The 21,324-nt window shown below is 42.9% G+C and overlaps 1 protein-coding gene across 5 annotated transcripts in view; it reads right to left on the minus strand.

The window, feature by feature from the left end:
- Positions 1-21,324, minus strand: part of LOC106573015 (zinc finger protein aebp2) — a 51,937-nt gene that overhangs the window by 9,647 nt on the left and 20,966 nt on the right. For all 5 annotated transcript variants that reach the window (XR_006759651.2, XM_045696829.2, XM_045696827.2 and 2 more), the window contains exon 6: positions 14,860-14,927. Coding sequence is in view for 4 of the 5 variants with exons in the window: in XM_045696829.2 (XP_045552785.1) it covers positions 14,860-14,927 (68 nt within the window). In the remaining variant the exon portion in view is untranslated. The remainder of the gene's footprint in view (positions 1-14,859; positions 14,928-21,324) is intronic.

A 21,324-nucleotide genomic window follows, 5' to 3' on the forward strand; every position in this document is an offset into this window, starting at 1 on the left:
AGCAACATCATTGATGTATACAGAGAAATGTGTCGGCCCGAGAATTGAACCCTGTGGCACCCCCATAGAGACTGCCAGAGGTCCGGACAACAGACCCTCCGATTTGACAAACTGAACTCTATCTGAGAAGTAGTTAGTGAACCAGGCGAGGCAGTGATTTGAGAAACCAAGGCTGTTGAGTCTGCCGATAAGAATGCGGTGATTGACAGAGTCAAAAGTGTTGGCCAGGTCGCTGAAGACGGCTGCACAGTATTGTCTTTTATTGATGGCGGTTATGATATCGTTTAGTACCTTGAGCGTGGCATGACCAGCTCGGAAAACAGATTGTAACCCTAACCCTAAAGCGGAGAAGGTACGGTGGGATTCAAAGTTGTCGGTGATCTGTTTGTTAACTTGGCTTTCAAAGACTTTAGAAAGGCAGGGCAGGACGGATATAGATCTGTAACGGTTTAGGTCTAGAGTGTCTCCCGCTTTGAAGAGGGGGATGACCGTGGCAGCATTCCAATCTTTAGGGATCTCAGACGATACGAAAGAGGTTGAACAGGCTAGTAATAGAGGTTGCAACAATTTCAGCGGATAATTTTAGAAAGAGAGGGTCCAGGTTGTCTTGCCGAGCTGATTTGTAGTTGTCCAGATTTTGTAGCTCTTTCAGAACATCAGCTATCTGGATTTGGGTGAAGGAGAAATGGGGGAGGCTTGGGCAAGTTGCTGTGGGGGGTGCAGAGCTGTTGACCGGAGTAGGGGAAGCCAGGTGGAAAGCATGGCCAACCGTAGAAAAATGCTTATTGAAATGAAATTCTCGATTATCGTAGATTTATCGGTGGTGACAGTGTTTCCTAGCCTGGCAGGAGGTGCTCTTATTCTCCATGGACTTTACAGTGTCGCAGAACTTTTTGGAGTTTGTGTTACAAGAGGCAAATTTCTGCTTGAAGAAGCTAGCTTTTTCTTTCATAACTGCCTGTGTATATTGGTTCCTAACTTCCCTGAAAAGTTGCATATCACAGGGGCTATTCAATGCTAATGCAGTATACCACAGGATGTTTTTGTGCTGGTCAAGGGCAGTCACGTCTGGAGTGAACCAAGGGCTATATCTGTTCTTAGTTCAGATTTATTTTTAATGGGGCATGCTTATTTAACCTGTTAGGGACAGATGTTCCGTTAGCGGAACGCCTCACCAATATCCAATGGTATAGCGTGGCACGAATTACAAATACCTCAAAAATGCAAAAACTTCAATTTTTCAAACATATGACTATTTTACACCATTTTAAAGACAAGACTCTCCTTTATCTAACCACATTGTCCGATTTCAAAAAGGCTTTACAACAAAAGCAAAACATTAGATCATGTTAGGAGAGTACCCAGCCAGAAATAATCACACACCCATTTTTCAAGCTAGCATATATGTCACAAAAACCAAAACCACAGCTAAATGCAGCACTAACCATTGATGATCTTCTCTCTAATTCCCTCTTTCTCTCGGAGGACCTGAGCCCTAGGACCATGCCTCAGGACTACCTGGCATGATGACTCCTTGCTGTCCCCAGTCCACCTGGCCGTGCTGCTGCTCCAGTTTCAACTGTTCTGCCTGCGGCTATGGAAACCTGACCTGTTCACCGGACGTGCTTGTTGCACCCTCGACAACTACTATGATTATTATTATTTGACCATGCTGGTCATTTATGAACATTTTAACATCTTGACCATGTTCTGTTATAATATCCACCCGGCACAGCCAGAAGAGGACTGGCCACCCCTCATAGCCTGGTTTCTCTCTAGGTTTCTTCCTAGGTTTTTGGCCTTTCTAGGGAGTTTTTCATAGGGAGTTTTTCCTAGCCACCGTGCTTCTTTCACATGCATTGCTTGCTGTTTGGGGTTTTAGGCTGGGTTTCTGTACAGCACTTTGAGATATCAGGTGATGTACGAAGGGCTATATAAATACATTTGATTTGATTTGATTCATCAGATGACACTCCTAGGACATTATGTTATACAATACATGCATGTTTTGTTCAATCAAGTTCATATTTATATCAAAAACCAGCTTTTCACATTAGCATGTTTTGTTCAGAACTAGCATACCCACCAAAAACTTCCGGTGAATTTACTAAATAACTCACGATAAACGTTGACAAAAAACATAACAATTATTTTAAGAATTATAGATACAGAACTCCTTTATGCAATCGTGGTGTCCGATTTTAAAATAGATTTTTGGTGAAAGCACATTTTGCAATATTCTGAGTAGAATGCCCGGCCATCATGGCTAGCTATTTTGACACCCACCAAGTTTGGCACTCACCAAACTCAGATTTACTATAAGAAAAATTGGATTACCTTTGCTGTTCTTCATCAGAATGCACTCCCAGGACTTCTACTTCAACACCCAATGTTGTTTTGGTTCCAAATAATCCATAGTTATATCCAAATAGCGGCGTTTTGTTGTGCGTTCAAGACACTATCCGAAGGGTAAAGAAGGGTGACGCGCCCGGCGCGTTTCGTGACAAATTTAAAAAAAATATTCCATTACCGTACTTCGAAGCATGTCAAACGCTGTTTAAAATCAATTTTTATGCGATTTTTTCGTAAAAAAGCGATAATATTCCGACCGGGAAACCCTGTTTTCGTTCAAAGACTGAAAATAAAAACATGGAGTCGTCTCGTGCACGCGCGCTCCAGTCTCATTGTTCTCAGATCGACCACTATCCAAATGCGCTACTGTTTCAGCAATGGCCTGCAAAGTCATCATTCAACGTTCTGGCGCCTTCTGAGAGACTATGGGAGCGTTAGAAAATGTCACGTTACAGCAGAGATCCCCTGTTTTGGATAGAGATGATCAAGAAGGCCAAGAAATGGTCAGAGAGTGCACTTCCTGTTTGGAATCTTCTCAGGTTTTGGCCTGCCAAATGAGTTCTGTTATACTCACAGACACCATTCAAACAGTTTTAGAAACTTTGGAGTGTTTTCTATCCAAAGCTAATAATTATATGCATATTCTAGTTTCTGGGCAGGAGTAATAATCAGATTAAATCGGGTACGTTTTTTATCCGGCCGTGAAAATACTGCCCCCTAGCCATAACAGGTTAAAAGAAGGTGTTTACATCAAACAGTTTGCAATGACTTCTCTCCCCATAGGAATACATTGCCTATTCCCCTTAATTCAACCTGAAGCCTATGTGGGTTATGAATGCCTTATGAACCGGTCTTCGATAACAATCCATCAGGCTACTGTGAGGTCTATCTGTGTCGATTCTAAGCTTCCTGGAGCAACCGGAAGTTGTTAAAAACACCCTAAAGGTGTTTTGATATAACCAACCTGCAGATTGTGAAAATCACTCAATTCAACCCTGTGTAAATCAGACAATTCTTAACGTAAAGACGTAAAACTCAGGATTCTGTGAAAGCCTACCCCAATGAGTGTCGATTCTAAGCTTCCTGTGCCAACCGGAAGTGCCTTAAATATAGGTCACAGTAGCTGTTTTGAAGGGTTAAAAAAGTCACATCTTTCCAAAACTTCATGTGTGAGACTAGGTAACCCTCATGAACTGTAAATCAGTCATTTATCCCAACAGATTTGCAAAAAAAACTAACACACACACACACACAGCTAGGACATAGTGACACAGTGTGGGGCTTAGAGACATACAGTGCCTGCAATAGTTACCTTCGTTCGAACGATCAAAGAAGCATCAGACCTAGAGCTCTGAAACGTTAGAAACCTGTTCTAGAGCTCAAGTCGATAGTGCACGGTGAGTTATGTGGCTCTAGAAGGTCCCAGAGTCACTGCCCGGCCATCCCGAGTTCATCGTGCCAGTCAATTACGCATTTCAGCAGTATTTTTGAGCATGTCAAATTTGTGATGGTAAATGCCCATTGAAAAATATTGCAACAAATTGCAACATATTGTACATTTGCAATATGATTCAATAGTGAAAAACATCACCAAATGGACATGATGAAAACACCACAACGAGCGATGGAGAGGAACCACAGTCACTGCCCGGCCATCCTGAGTTGATCGGGCCAGTCAATTTTGCATTTCTGCAGTATTTTTGAGCATGTCAAATTCGTGATGATAATGGTCATTTTGGACGTTTTTCAAAAAATCGTTAAAAAACAACAGAGTCCCACTTCTCCCTCAACATACATGACAAATAGACCATCTAGGTTGATTCATGGCTTAACATAAGGCTATATATCATTTGGGCAGTATAAATGACATTTGGACATGGTTCACTGACTTTTGGGTTTGGAAACAGACTTCCTATGATCGTACATGGCAAATGGACATCTGATTTGGCACATTCAATACTTTCATACATGTACAATTGACAAAAAAATTATTGGACATTTCATTTGGACATTTCTAATGGCATTTGGCAAAAAAAAGAAAAACTTATGTCACTTTTGACTTCCTATGAAATCATATTCCAAATGCACAAAACATATGCCTTATGCACAAGCAAAAACAACCCAAAAAATTACGTCAATAAAATATGTCAAAAGTATGTTCATACAGCTCTTATACATGTGTAATTGATAAAAAAAATATTTTTTTCCACGAAAAACGGTCCAGAAAGCACTTTTTTAAGGGGGTGATAAGTTTGGCATTAGGTGGTATTGGCATTAGGGTGTATGATTCGTGCGGTGCCAATATGTTCGCATTCTTTTTTGTCCATTTCATGGGGGTCTTCCCTTACAATAACGAGGATCTACAGTGAGGGAAAAAAGTATTTGATCCCCTGCTGATTTTGTACATTTGCAAACTGACAAAGAAATGATCAGTCTATAATTTTAATGGTAGGTTTATTTGAATAGTGAGAGACAGAATAACAACAAAAAAATCCAGAAAAACGCATGTCAAAAATGTTATAAAATTATTTGCATTTTAATGAGGGAAATAAGTACTTGACCCCTCTGCAAAACATGACTTGGTGACAAAACCCTTGTTGGCAATCAGAGGTCAGACGTTTCTTGTAGTTGGCCACCAGGTTTGCACACATCTCAGGAGGGATTTTGTCCCACTCCTCTTTGCAGATCTTCTCCAAGTCATTAAGGTTTCGAGGCTGACGTTTGGCAACTCGAACCTTCAGCTCCCGCCACAGATTCTCTATGGGATTAAGGTCTGGAGACTGGCTAGGCCACTCCAGGACCTTAACCTGTTAGGGCTAGGGGGCAGTATTGACACAGCCGGATAAAAAAACGTACCCGATTTAATCTGGTTACTACTCCTGCCCAGTAACTAGAATATGCATATAATTATTGGCTTTGGATAGAAAACACCCTAAAGTTTCTAAAACTGTTTGAATGGTGTCTGTGAGTATAACAGAACTCAAATGGCAGGCCAAAACCTGAGAAGATTCCACGCAGGAAGTGGCCTGTCTGAGAAGTTGTGTTTCATCTTGGCTCTTTTTATTGAAGACTGAGGATCTTTGCTCTAACGTGACACTTCCTACGGCTCCCATAGGCTCTCAGAGCCCGGGAAAAAGCTGAACGATATCGAGGCAGCCTATGGCTGAAACACATTATCGCTTTTGGCAAGTGGCCGATCAGAGTACTATGGGCTTAGGCGCGTGCCCGAGTCGACCAAATGCTTTATTTTCTTTCGTCTGTTTACCTAAACGCAGATTCCCGGTCGGAATATTATCGCTTTTTTATGAGGAAAATGGCATAAAAATTGATTTTAAACAGCGGTTGACATGCTTCGAAGTACGGTAATGGAATATTTAGAATTTTTTTGTCACGAATTGCACCATGCTCGTCACCCTTATTTACCCTTTCGGATCGTGTCTAGAACGCACGAACAAAACGCCGCTGTTTGGATATAACTATGGATTATTTTGAACCAAACCAACATTTGTTATTGAAGTAGAAGTCCTGGGAGTGCATTCTGACGAAGAACAGCAAAGGTAATAACATTTTTCTTATAGTAAATCTGACTTTGGTGAGTGCTACATTTGCTGGGTGTCTAAATAGCTAGCCCTGTGATGCCGGGCTATCTACTGAGAATATTGCAACATGTGCTTTCACCGAAAAGCTATTTTAAAATCGGACATATCGAGTGCATAGAGGAGTTCTGTATCTATAATTCTTAAAATAATTGTTATGCTTTTTGTGAACGTTTATCGTGAGTAATTTAGTAAATTCACCGGCAGTGTTCGGTGGGAATGCTAGTCACATGCTAATGTAAAAAGCTGTTTTTTGATATAAATATGAACTTGATTGAACAAAACATGCATGTATTGTATAACATAATGTCCTAGGGTTGTCATCTGATGAAGATCATCAAAGGTTAGTGCTGCATTTAGCTGTGGTTTGGGTTTATGTGACATTATATGCTAGCTTGAAAAATGGGTGTCTGATTATTTCTGGCTGGGTACTCTGCTGACATAATCTAATGTTTTGCTTTCGTTGTAAAGCCTTTTTGAAATCGGACAGTGTGGTTAGATTAACGAAAGTCTTGTCTTTAAAATGGGGTAAAATAGTCATATGTTTGAAAAATTGAAGTTTTAGCATTTTTGAGGTTTTTGAATAACGCTTGCACTGCACTCAGGATTGCACTGGCTGTTACGTAGGTGGGACGATTTGGTGCCACCTACCCTAGAGAGGTTAATGTGCTTCTTCTTGAGCCACTCCTTTGTTGCCTTGGCCGTATTTTTTGGGTCATTGTCATGCTGGAATACCCATCCACGACCCATTTTCAATGCCCTGGCTGAGGGAACGAGGTTTCTAACCCAAGATTTGACGGTACTAGGCCCCGTCCATCGTCCCTTTGATGCGGTGAAGTTGTCCTGTCCCCTTAGCAGAAAAACACCCCCAAAGCATAATGTTTCCACCTCCATGTTTGACAGTTAGGATGGTATTCTTGGTGTCATAGGCAGCATTCCTCCTCCTCCAAACACGGCGAGTTGAGTTGATGCCAAAGAGCGCCATTTTGGTCTCATCTGACCACAACACTTTCGCCCAGTTTGCCAATGAACATCTGACTGATTCAGAGGACAACTTCAGACAGGCATGTATATGTGCTTTCTTGAGCAGGGGGACCTTGTGGGCGCTGCAGGATTTCAGTCCTTCACGGCGTAGTGTGTTAACAATTGTTTTCTTGGTGACAATGGTCCCAGCTGCCTTGAGATCATTGACAAGATCCTCCCGTGTAGTTCTGGGCTGATTCCTCACTGTTCTCATGATCATTGCAACTCCATGAGGTGAGATCTTGCATGGAGCCCCAGGCCAAGGGAGATTGACAGTTATTTTGTGTTTCTTCCATTTGCGAATATTCGCACCAACTGTTGTCACCTTCTCACCCAAGCTGCTTGGCGATGGTCTTGTAGCCCATTCCAGCCTTGTGTAGGTCTACAATCTTGTCCCTGACATCCTTGGAGAGCTCTTTGGTCTTGGCCATGGTGGAGAGTTTGGAATCTGATTGATTGATTGCTTCTGTGGACAGGTGTCTTTTATACAGGTAACAAACTAAGATTAGGAGCACTCCCTTTAAGAGTGTGCTCCTAATCTCAGCTCGTTACCTGTATAAAAGACACCTGGGAGCCAGAAATCTTTCTGATTGAGAGGGGGTCAAATACTTGTTTCCCTCATTAAAATGCAAACAAATTTCTAACATTTTTGACATGCGTTTTTCTGGATTTTGTTGTTGTTATTCTGTCTCTCACTGTTCAAATAAACCTACCATTAAAATGATAGACTGATAATTTCTTTGTCAGTGGGAAAACGTACAAAATCAGCAGGGGATCAAATACTTTTTTCCCTCACTGTATACAGGGGTTACTGGCACTGAGTCAATGTACGGGGGTACAGGTCAGTTGAGGTCATTTGTACATGTAAGTAGGGGTAAAGTGACTATGCATAGATAATAAACAGTGAGTAGCAGCAGTGTAAAAACAAAGGTGGGGAATGTCCACCAGAGCTGTTGCCAGTTGGACAGTTCCTGAAGACAAATAATACACAACTAGCTTCATACTAAGTGAATCAATCGTACATAGCTCGACGTGAGATCTTGGAGACAGAGGACCCATTTCTGTGACATGCTAGCCTCCCTGAAATGTTGCCCCCCCCCAGCTCTCCTGGGTGATGCCCATCCAGGATTTTAAAGGATAATTTATTTTTTACAACCAAATCTCTATGTTTGATGTGAATGGAATGTCATAGAAAGGTCCACACACCTTTTTTGTTATTTCACTTGTTTCCGAGAACATACCCAAAGCAAATCAATTATTCATCCTTATTGTGTAATATGGGGGCCTGAAAAAACATGAACAAAGGCTTCAAAAACACCCAAATACGCCCTTTAAATAACGGTAAAGGTCTTTAGATGTTGTACACATAAAATTGTGTCATTGCTACCTTTATCCTCAACATCATATTCCATTTTGTTGTGACTAAAGCGATACCTCTCCACAAATTTTACAGGTAACTCCTAAAATAAAGGAAACACTTGAGTAAATGAGGGATACAAAGAACAGTGCATTCAGAGCCCTTGACTTTTTCAACATTTTGTTACGTTACAGCCTTATTCTAAAATTGATTCAATAGATTTCTTTCCTCATCAATCTACACACAATACCCCATAATAATGAAGTGAAAAACAGGTTTTTAGACATTTTTACAAATGTTTTACAAATAAAAAACCACCAATACCAAAATTAAGTTTCCATTGATCATCCTTGAGATGTTTCTACAACTTGATTGGAGTCCACGTGTGGTAAAATGTAAGATGGCGCTGGAAGAAATGGCAGCAGTTTTACGGGCGCACAACCAATTGTGCTATTATGTGTTTTTTTTCTCTCATTATTTGTAACTTATTTTGTACACAATGTTTCTGCAACCTTATCTTATCTTACGGCAAAAAAAGAGCTTCTGGATATCAGGACAGCGATCACTCACCTTGGATTAGACAAAGATTTTTTCTTCAACAAGCAGGACGCACAGGACATTCTCCGAACACCCGACAAGGCCAACATCCCAGTTATTTGCAAGAGGAAGAGACGCAGGTACAGAGGACACAGAGTGGGATGCCTCGTAAGGATCCGCAGAAGGCGAGTGGGAAAGCTGCCGTTAAAGTCAATATTACTCGCCAAAGTGCAATCATTGGACAATAAATGACAAGGTATGATCACGAATATCCTGCCAACGGGACATAAAAAACTGTTATATCTTATGTTTCACGGAATCGTGGCTGAATGATGACATGGATATTCAGCTAGCGGGATATACGCTGCACCGGCAAGATAGAACAGCACACTCCGGTAAAACGAGGGGGGGCGGTTTGTGCATATTTGTAATTAGTGCTGCATTTAGCTGTGGTTTGGGTTTATGTGACATTATATGCTAGCTTGAAAAATGGGTGTCTGATTACTTCTGGCTGGGTACTCTGCTGACATAATCTAATGTTTTGCTTTCGTTGTAAAGCCTTTTTGAAATCGGACAATGTGGTTAGATTAACGAGAGTCTTGTCTTTAAAATGGTGTAAAATAGTCATATGTTTGAGAAATTGAAGTAATAGCATTTCTAAGGTATTTGAATATCGCGCCACGGGATTACACTGGCTGTTGAGTAGGCCATAGAGGATAAAGACTGGAACATGTTCCGGGATTTTTCCGATGGCAACACACCAGTCACTGGCTTTATCAATAAGTGTATCGAGGACGTCGTCCCCACAGTGACTGTATGTACATACCCCAACCAGAAGCCATGGATTACAGGCAATATTCGCACTGAGCTAAAGAGTAGAGCTACCGCTTTCAAGGTGCGGGACTCTAACCCGGAAGCTTAAAAAAATCCTGCTATGTCCTCGGACGAACTATCAAACAGGCAAAGCGTCAATACAGGGCTAAGATAGAATCGTACTACACCGGCTCCGACGCTCGTCTTGTGTGGCAGGGCTTGCAAACTATTACAGACTACAAAAGGAAAGCACAGCCGCGAGCTGCCCAGTGACACGAGCCTACAAGACAAGCTAAATCACTTTTATGCTCGCTTCGAGGCAAGCAACACTGAGGCATGCATGAGAGCATCAGCTGTTCCGGACGACTGTGTGATCACGCTCTCCAAAGCCGACGTGAGTAAGACCTTTAAACAGGTCAACATTCACAAGGCTGCGGGGCCAGACGGATTACCAGGACGTGTGCTCCGGGCATGTGTTGACCAACTGGCAAGTGTCTTCACTGACATTTTCAACATGTCCCTGATTGAGTCTGTAATACCAACATGTTTCAAGCAGACCACCATAGTCCCTGTGCCCATGAACACGAAGGCAACCTGCCTAAATGACTACAGTCGTCCGTAGCCATGAAGTGCTTTGAAAGGCTGGTAATGGCTCACATCAACACCATTATCCCAGAAACCTTAGACCCACTCCAATTTGCATACCGTCCAAACAGGTCCACAGATGATGCAATCTCTATTGCACTCCACACTGCCCTTTCCCACCTGGACAAAAGGAACACCTATGTGAGAATACTATTCATTGACTACAGCTCAGCGTTCAACACCATAGTACCCTCAAAGCTCATCACTAAGCTAAGAATCCTGGGACTAAACACCTCCATCTGCAACTGGATCCTGGACTTCCTGACGGACCGCCCCCAGGTGGTGAGGGTAGGTAGCAACACATCTTCCACGCTGATCCTCAACACTGGAGCCCCCCAGGGGTAGTCCCTGTTCACCCATGACTGCATGGCCAGGGACGACTCCAACACCATCATTAAGTTTGCAGATGACACAACAGTGGTAGGCCTGATCACCGACAACGACGAGACAGTCTTCAGGGTGGAGGTCAGAGACCTGGCCGGGTGGTGCCAGAATAACAACCTATCCCTCAACGTAACCAAGACTAAGGAGATGATTGTGGACTACAGGAAAAGGAGGACCGAGCACGCCCCCGTTCTCATCGACGGGGCTGTAGTGGAGCAGGTTGAGAGCTTCAAGTTCCTTTGTGTCCACATCACCAACAAAGAATGGTCCAAACACACCAAGACAGTCGTGAAGAGGGCACTACAAAACCTATTCTCAGGAGACTGAAAAGATTTGTCATGGGTCCTCAGATCCTCAAAAGCTTCTACAGCTGCACCATCAAGAGCATCCTGACTGGTTGCATCACTTCCTTGTATGGCAACTTCTCGGCCTTCGACCGCAGTGCGAACGACCCAGTACATCACTGGGGCCAAGCTTCCTGCCATCCAGGACCTCTATACCATGCGGTGTCAGAGGAAGGCCCTAAAAATTGTCAAAGACTCAAGCCACCCTAGTCACTGTTCTCTCTGCTGCCGCACGGCATGCAGTACCGGAGCACCAAGTCTAGGTCCAAGAGGCTTCTAAATAGCTTCTAACCCCAAGCCATAAGACTCCTGATCAAATGGCTACCCAGACTATTTGCCCCCCCCCCCCCCCCCCACACCCTCTTTTACACCGCTGTTACTCTCTGTTATCATCTATGCATAGTCACTAATAACTCTACCTTCGTGTACATATTACCTCAACTAACCGGTGCCCCCGCACATTGACTCTGTACCGGTACCCCCCTGTATATAGTCTCACTATTGTTATTTTACAGCTCCTCTTTAATTACTTGTTACTTTTATTTCTTATTCATATCTGTTTTTTTTCCTGCATTGTTGGTTAGGGGCTCGTAAGTAAGCATTTCACTGTAAGGTGAATTCGACGCAAGTGACTAATAAAATAAAATTTGATTTGAAACAAACATGAAGTCAAACTTTTCCCTGAAAGTGACACAAACACAAACACATTAACACCGTCCCCTACAGATCCAGTGAGGGTACATTACTACAGTTCAGTAATAGATCCACTCACACTCCCAGAATGGACTGAAGATTATGCCGATATAAATATGGCCACCCTCTCTCACTTCTACCCCATCAGTAAAAGTCTCAGTAAGTGATATCTCCTCCCCCTCAACTCTCCTCTACAGATAGACTGATAGACAGTGATAATTAATAATGCCAAATGCCACAGCACTATTACAGTACTGCTCTGCTGCTCAGAGAATGTATGACTCAATGTAGTGTCACTGACTCTCCTGCACAGTCAGAGTGAATTGGGACCTAGGTCCCTTTCCTAGGTCCCTGACCTCTATCCATCTGTAATTTCTCTCTCCATCTCTCTCACCCTCTATTCCATCTCTCTCTCTTGATCTCTCTCCATCTATTTCCAGATGAATCAGACGAAAGAGTCGGAGGGAGAAGGGTAGATACTGTATTGGAAGCTGTCAGTTACAATAGTTCATATTAAATCATCCCTCCTCTGGCTGCCTCCCACTCCGTCTCCTCTCCATCTCTCTTTCTCCTTTAGTCCTCTCCCCCTCAATCTATCTGGTCCTTCACTTGCTAGCTCCCCCTCTCATGTGTCTTGCTCCATCTGGCTCTCTTGTTCCCTCACTACATCTCTCTCACTTTCTTCCCTGCCTCTGTCTCTCCATCTCTCTCTCTGTGAAAATCTTCAGTGTCACACCTGCTCCCGCTCCCCCTCCCTGGCGCTCGAGGGCACCAGGCTACCCGTCATCATACACGCCTGTTACCAACATTACGCGCAGCTGCGCTCATTGGACTCACCTGGACTTCTTCACTTTGTTGATTACCCCCTGTATATCTGTCTGTTCTGTGGTTATGTTCCCTGTGTCTGCATTATTCCATATTGTGTTTGTTATGTGTTCCTGTCTAGACACTGTTCCGTTTCATGTCCGTCAGCTAGTAAACCTTCACTCCCTGTACCTGCTTCTCATCTCCTGCGTCGCTCCCTTACACAGAGAGGCAAGGTGAAGGCAGAGCAGTCCCTTCAATGGAGGTTCAGTCACTCAGAGGCACAGATGGAGTCAGAGGACAGAGCTCACCTCCCCAAGGCTACAGGCCTGTCCTGCTGTGGTTCACCATGTCACTGTTCAAGTAGACATATCTCATTAACAATACAGCACAGTCCAATACAGAGCACCACCAATCTAGTTTAGCAGTACTGGCCTAGAATTGGTTGGCCAGGGCTGGGATGGGTTGCCACACTTACAAGTCACTATTAGAAAGATTGTGAGAAAGACAGAAACCTAAATTTGTTTTGGTTGTACTGGACTGACAAGAGCCAACCGGATGCATGGGGAAAGGAGGCAGACTTACAGAGCGAGGTTTAGGACTATTCCAACTTTGCCTCTAAAAGGTGTCCGGCTGGGGTTCTGGGACTAGCTGGATTTTCAAGCAGACCACTGAGTGATGGCATTGACTGATTGTGGACTCCATTTCTCTTTCAGTGGAGAGACCAAAACTGTGACCAAAACACTCGCATTTGAGACCTTTTGACTTGGCAGTGCAACACCAAATTTTTTTATTGGTCGCTAGAGTGCCAGTGAAAAAAAATGTAGCTGGTCACATTTAGTTTTTTGGTTCACAATTAGCTTTTTAAAAGTATTATTATCAAGATCTATTCAAACAGCAACCAGTCTGCAACAATGGGTATGCAGACCAGGTAGCACATTCAAAAAGTTTGGTTGAATCTTTGTGATGTGCAATTCAGTAATCATGCACTGTTTGAATGAACATTTCTTTTTTATTTCTTTTATTTATGAATACATTTTTTTATCCCCAATTTCATGGTATCCAATTGGTAATAGTTACAGTCTTGTCTCATCGCTGCAACTCCCGCACGGACTCGGGAGAGGCAAAGGTCGAGAGCCATGCGTCCTCCGAAACACCACCCAACCTAGCCGCACTGCTTCTTGACACAATGCCCATGGAAGCCAGCCACATCAATGTGTCGGAGAAAACACCGTACACCTGGCGACCTGGTCAGCGTGCACTGCGCCCGGCCCGACACAGGAGTCGCTAGTGCGCGATGAGACAAGGATATCCCTGTCGACCAAACCCTCCCTAACCCGGACGACGCTGGGCCAATTGTGCGCCGCCCCATGGGCCTCCCGGTCGTGGCCGGCTGCGACAGAGCCTGGGCATGAACCCAGAATCTCTGGTGGCACAGCTAGCACTGCCTTAGACCACTGCGCCACCCGGGAGGCCTGAATGAACATTTCTAAAGTCTTTCCCAAAAAACCTTCCCAATTAAATGTTGACTAAAAAGTAGGCCTACCTGGCAGAATGATATCATGATATTTGTATCAAATATCGGGGTATTTGTTTAGCAAACTCTGTCATCACATGGTCGCTTGCTAGGCACTAATTTGAATTAAAGGGCAACTACACCCTCCAAAAATGTACACTTTTACTTACCTGAATGTCAAGCCCCGCAAGGGCATGCTAATTTCAAAGACGGCTAGTCATTATAAGTCTGGTTCTGTATGGAATGCAGGTACATTACAGGGCACAGGTCAGGTCATTATCACCGCGCAGTGGCTAAAAAATTGGCGCGACCAAAATATTTGCTTGTGCCATAAACTGATAAGGTTGACCAGTGGAAAAAGTTAGTCTAGAGCCCTGCAAGGCGAAGAGAAACTGGGCAGCAGCGTATGGTTCTGCAGGGTCTACTTAAACACACAGGACTCGGTCTGGGCCCGTTATCCACGACATATATTAGCACAGCCAAGAGTGTAACAGATTTAGAGCAAGCCCCAGTGAGGAGGGGCCAACTTGTTGTAGTATGGAGGAGGATGGAAAAGACATGCATAAAAGCATCAGCAACACACACAAACACCATCACCTGCCCATCAACCAATTTCTTATGTTGCTTTATTTTGAATTTTTCTGCTTTATTCAATGGGATGTTTTTATGGATGCCTCGAAAAAGGCCAGGGCTGTTGCTAAGTGAACTATCCTGGTTACACAACGACAAATTGAATAGACCATAATACTCCCTTCAGAGCCAATTATGGTGTCCAAGATAGTCCATACTACTTACATGTCCTCTGGAGTCCAGTGGAGCAGCACCTTTACCTTCCCAGAGCCCTCTTTCCTCCTGGCTATCACCTGGTGAATGGAGAAGATGAGTCAGGAATGCTGTAATAGTCATTAGATGATTAAAGTAATACCAAAACACAACACTGGCGGAGCAGAATGTTGACTGAGATAAATAACATTCAGCAGAGCTGGGGCATAGTGGAGAAGATGAGCAAAGACAGACGGAAGTTGAAAGTCTTTAATAGTTTGAAAGGGATGAATGAGTGAAGTGAAGACATAACGGTTCTATTTTGGAATGGAATCTCTTCTACATTCCCCTTTCTGTGATGTACAGTACATTAAGAAGCACATGGCATTCCACAATCCAGACAGACAGAAGCCAGAGATCTTGGAATATCTCAGGTATCCATTCCAGGGCTGATGCTAAAGGAATTCTTATCACATAGCTTCCATTCCACGGTGCTAGAAACAGACGCAGGAATCTACAGAGACAGTGAGCAGTTAGCCTCATAAAAAAACTTGAGGACGTCCTCTGGAAGTTGTCATTATTACTGTGTAAGTCTATGGAAGGGGGTGAGAACCTTGAGCCTCCTAGTTCTTGTATGAAGTCAATGTACCCAGAGGCGGACAGAAGCTAGCTGTCCTCCGCCTACACCATGATGCTACCCTACAGAGTGCTGCTGAAGCTACTGTAGACCTTCATTGCAAAACAGTGTGTTATAATCAATTATTTGGTGATGTGAATATACAGTAGTTCCTCCTTTAAAAGTTGCGAGCTTACACTGCGGACTTAGAGGTACCCAGCGTCACGGCTTCATTGCTCCAGACCACCACAAGGGGGAGTTATAGCACTCATTATGCAATTGGGTCCCAAGGTTTTTATATGACCAATGACGAATTTGACACGGGCCACCCGTCCCTGGTGAATGTAGTTATAATGTCATAACGAGTCAAGCAAAAATGTACAATTGAGAGGAATATGTTAGCTAATGTAGAAACAAACGATAGTGCATATTTTTTGTCATGAAGTTAATTTACGAAAACATCTATTTATCAAGTTTTTTTCAGCCATATTCAAAATCAAATCAAATGTATTTGTCACATACACATGGTTAGCAGATGTTGTTGTCCGGTGCTGACAGAGATGGCCGCCTCGCTTCGCGTTCTCAGGAAATTATGCAGTATTTTGTTTTTCTATGTATTATTTCTTACATTGTTACCCCAGGAAATCTTAAGTTTTATTACATACAGCCGGGAGGAACTATTGGATATATGAGCAACGTCAACTTACCAACATTATGACCAGGAATACGACTTTCCCAAAGAGGATCCTCTGGTCCACCACCTAGGACAATGGATCGGATCCCAGCCGCGACCCAAAACAACGGCGCCGCAGGAGGGGCAGAAGAAGCGGTCTTCTGGTCAGGCTCCGTAGATTTAATCTGGTTATTACTACTGCCCAGAAACTAGAATATGCATATAATTGTTTGATTTGGATAGAAAACACCCTAAAGTTTCTAAAACGGTTTGAATGGTGTCTGTGAGTATAACAGAACTCATGACAGGCCAAAACCTGAGAAGATTCTGTACAGGAAGTGCCCTCCCTGACCATTTCTTGGCCTTCTACACTCTCTTTATCGAAAACAGAGGATCTCTGCTGTAACGTGACACTTTCTAAGGCTCCCATAGGCTCTCAGAAGGAGCCAGAACGTTGAATGATGACTTTGCAGTCCATGGCTGAAAAACAGTAGCGCATTTGGATAGTGGTCGATCTGAGAACAATGAGACGGGTGTGCGCGTGCACGTGAAGAGGCCATTTTACATTTTGAGTCTTTGAACGAAAAAGACGTCTCCCGGTCGGAATATTATCGCTATTTCATGAGAAAAACCGCATAAAAATTGATTTTAACCTGTTATGGCTAGGGGGCAGTATTTTCACGGCCGGATAAAAAACGTACCCGATTTAATCTGATTATTACTCCTGCCCAGAAACTAGAATATGCATATAATTATTAGCTTTGGATAGAAAACACTCCAAAGTTTCTAAAACTGTTTGAATGGTGTCTGTGAGTATAACAGAACTCATTTGGCAGGCCAAAACCTGAGAAGATTCCATGCAGGAAGTGCCCTGTCTGACAATTTCTTGCCCTTCTTGATTATCTCTATCCATTACAGAGGATCTCTGCTGTTACGTGACACTTCCTACGGCTCCCATGGGCTCTCAGAAGGCGGCAAAAAGCTGAATCGTGGCTTTGCAGGCTCTGGCTGAAAAAAAGTAGCGCGTTTGGGTAGTGGCTGGTCACAGTACTGTGAGACTCAGGCACGTGCCCATGCTTTGTTTTCTTTCGTCTGTTTACCTAAACGCAGATTCCCGGTCGGAATATTATCGCTTTTTTACGAGAAAAATGGCATAAAAATTGATTTTAAACAGCGGTTGACATGCTTCGAAGTACGGTAATGGAATATTTAGAAATCTTTTGTCACAAAATGCGCCATGCTCGTGACCCTTATTTACACTTCGGATAGTGTCTTGAACGCACAAACAAAACACCGCTATTTGGATATAATGATGGATTATTTTGGACCAAACCAACATTTGTTATTGAAGTAGCAGTTCTGGGAGTGTATTCTGACGAAGAACACCAAAGGTAATCAAACTTTTGTAATAGTAAATCGGAGTTTGGTCAGGGCTAAACTTGGTGGGTGTCTAAATAGCTAGCCGTGATGGCTGGGCTATCTACTCAGAATATTGCAAAATGTGCTTTCACCGAAAAGCTATTTTAAAATCAGACACCTCGATTGCACAAAGGAGTTCTGTATCTATAATTCTTAAAATAATTGTTGTGTTTTTTGTGAACGCTTATCGTGAGTAATTTAGTAAATTCACCGGAAGTTTGCGGCGGGTATGCTAGTTCTGAACGTCACATGCTAATGTAAAAAGCTGTTTTTTGATATAAATATGAACTTGATTGAACAAAACATGCATGTATTGTATAACATAATGTCCTAGGATTGTCATCTGATGAAGATCATCAAAGGTTAGTGCTGCATTTAGCTGTGGTTTTGTTTTTTGTGACATTTTATGCTAGCTTGAAAAATGGGTGTCTGATTATTTCTGGCTGGGTACTCTGCTGACATAATCTAATGTTTTGCTTTCGCTGTAAAGCTTTTTTGAAATCGGACAGTGTGGTTAGATAAAGGAGAGTATTGTCTTTAAAATGCTGTGAAATAGTCAATATGTTTGAAAAATGGAAGTTTTTGTATTTTTGAGGAATTTGTAATTCGCGCCACGCCTATCATTGGATATTGGAGCAGGTGTTCCGCTAGCGGAACGTCTAGATGTAAGAGGATAAACAGCATTTGACATGCTTCGAAGTACGGTAATGGAATATTTTGAATTTTTTTGTCACGATACGCGTCCGCGTGTCACAGTTCAGATAGTGTCTTGAACGCAAGAACAAAACAGAGGATATTTGAACATAACTATGGATTATTTTGAACCAAAACAACATTTGTGGATGAAGTAGAAGTCCTGGGAGTGCATTCTGACGAAGAACAGCAAAGGTAATCCGATTTTTCTTATAGTAATTCTGAGTTTATTGAACGCCAAACTTGGTGGGTGTCAAATTAGCTAGCCCGTGATGGCGAGCTATCTACTCAGAATATTGCAAAATGTGCTTTTGCCGAAAAGCTATTTTAAAATCTGACACCGCGATTGCATAAAGGAGTTCTGTATCTATAATTCTTAAAATAATTGTTGTGTTTTTTTGTGAACGTTTATCGTGAGTAATTTAGTAAATTCACTGGAAGTTTTCGGTATGTTTGCTAGTTCTGAATGTCACATGCTAGGTTAATAAGGCTAATCTGAAAACAAGACTCTCTAAATTCTATCAGCATATCGAATGTGCTACCCGGGCGGAAGAAATCCTGGACCATTGTTACTTACTCTAACTTCCACGACACATACAAAGTTCTGCCCCGCCCTCCTTTCGGAAAGTATGCTCCCAGCCTATAGACAGAAACTAAAACAGGAAACGCCCGTGCACAGGTCTGTTCAATGCTGGTCCGACCAATCTGATTCCACGCTTCAAGATTGCTGCGATCACGTGGACTGGGATATGTTCCTCATAAGCTGATTCGGTGAGCGAGTTTATTCGCAAGTGCATCGGTGATGTTGTACCCACAGCAACTTTTAAAACCTTCCCCAACCAGAAACCGTGGATTGATGGCAGTATTCGTGCAAAGCTGAAAGCGCGAACCATTGCTTTTAATCAGGGCAAGGTGACTGGAAACATGACCGAATACAAACAGTATAGCTATTCCCTCCGAAAGGCAATCAAACAAGCTAAGCGTCAGTATAGAGACAAAGTTGAGTCGCAATTCAACGGCTCAGACACGAGAGGTATGTGGCAGGGTCTACAGTCAATCATGGACTACAAAAAGAAAACCAGCCCCGTCGCGGACCACGATGTCCTGCTCCCAGACAATCTAAACAACTTCTTTGCTTGCTTTGAGGACAATACAGTGCCAACGACACGGTCCGCTACCAAAACCTGAGGGCTCTCCTTCACCGCAGCCAACGTGAGTAAAGCATTTAAACGTGTTAACCCTCGGAAGGCTGCCGGCCCAGATGGCATCCTTAGCCGCGTCCTCAGAGCATGCGCAGACCAGCTGGATGGTGTGTTTACGGACATATTCAATCAATCCTTATCCCAGTCTGCTGTTCCCACATGCTTCAAGAGGGCCACCATTGTTCCAGTTCCCAAGAAAGCTAAGGTAACTGAGCTAAATGACTATCGCCCCGTAGCACTCACCTCCATCATCATGAAGTGCTTTGAGAGACTAGTCAAGGATCATATCACCGCCACCCTACCTGACACCCTAGACCCACTCCAATTTGCTTACCGCCCCAATAGGTCCACAGACAATGCAATCACACTGCCCTAACCCATCTGGACAAGAGGAATACCTATCTAAGAATGCTGTTCATCGACTACAGCTCAGCATTTAACACCATAGTACCCTCCAAACTCGTCATTAAGCTCGCATTAACATCTGCTAACCATGTGTATGTGACAAATCAATTTTTATTTGATTTAATGTGAGTGTACGAAATGCTTGTGCTTCTAGTTCCGACCATGAAGTAATCTCTAACAAGTAATCTAACAATTTCACAACAACTACCTTATACACAAGTTATCCACATTGTGGAGACAAGTAATTGGTTCCCCATTAACCACGCCATCCCTTCACATGGTTTAAGAATAGGTAAAGACACATTCACATATGAAGACAATGTTCCCTCCTGTCCTCTTCCCTTTCTGATATTCTGCATAGCACCATGGACATGTGAAAGACAAGCCTGACCTCTCCCCTCTCTGGACCCAAGGTGACTGAGCCACAGCTCAGCTCAGGGAAGAAGTGCAACTGCCAACACCAGAGTCTGAAGGGATACATTCTAATAACAAGTATATCACATAAGCATATTATGCAGATAAGACATCTTAATTATTTATGTAACATAACTAATTCTGATTCTTCCGCCACAGCAGTAAGGACAGTGGATTTACCATTATCATGTTTGGTTTGAAAATAATACTTTGGGTTTGCTGATTAAGATGTAGCATAGTGAATGCTAACGAAATGTACACTTTCTTTTCCAGAAGAGGAGGGGGTTTCATTATCTCTCTTTGGAATGTTTCCTGAGGCTATGGTCTTGGAAGAGGGGTTAGTAAAACACATTGTAGGTATAAAATAATCCGGATTCAGTAGTAAAGAGGAGTTACCAAATTAAATAAGGCCTGGCCATTTTTGTTTGTTTTTGCCATATGGTTTACCACACACACACACACACACACACACACACACACACACACACACACACACACACACACACACACACACACACACACACACACACACACACACACACACACACACACACGTTATGAATATGCGTTACTGGTGTTAATACTGTGGGATTTATTTCGGATGGGGTCTTTTCAATTCAGTTTTAAATTTGGTATGCAGAAGGATGGAAATGTTTTGAAAGGTATTTAAATGGTTTCGGAAGGACAGGGAAAGAAAAGGGAGAGGAAATATTTTAATAGGTGTCGAATGCCCTCTATCCTGACTTTCTGAGGCCTGATCAATCTCACTAGAAATGATCGAATACAGGTGGAATTTTATTATTAAATGAATGAGAAACACCAGTCTCTATTCAAATTGTACAATTCATTTATGACACCTAGGGAGGCTCCAGAAACCTTATCTCTAAGTGCCCTCCGACAGGGAGGTTGTTTGTTAGAGAACTGGATGACAGCTTGGGTCAAACATGAAGTTTTTTGGTTTCTTTTGTTTTACGATGCCATCAGCATTTTAATGTTAAATCGCATCGATACATAGATATGGCTGGTTGATACAGTACAATTAATTGCATACAAGGCTCATAGTCTGTGTTTTGCGA

The sequence above is a fragment of the Salmo salar genome, chromosome 16 (assembly GCF_965601325.2).
Source record: "Salmo salar chromosome 16, fSalSal1, whole genome shotgun sequence".
NCBI lineage: Eukaryota > Metazoa > Chordata > Actinopteri > Salmoniformes > Salmonidae > Salmo > Salmo salar.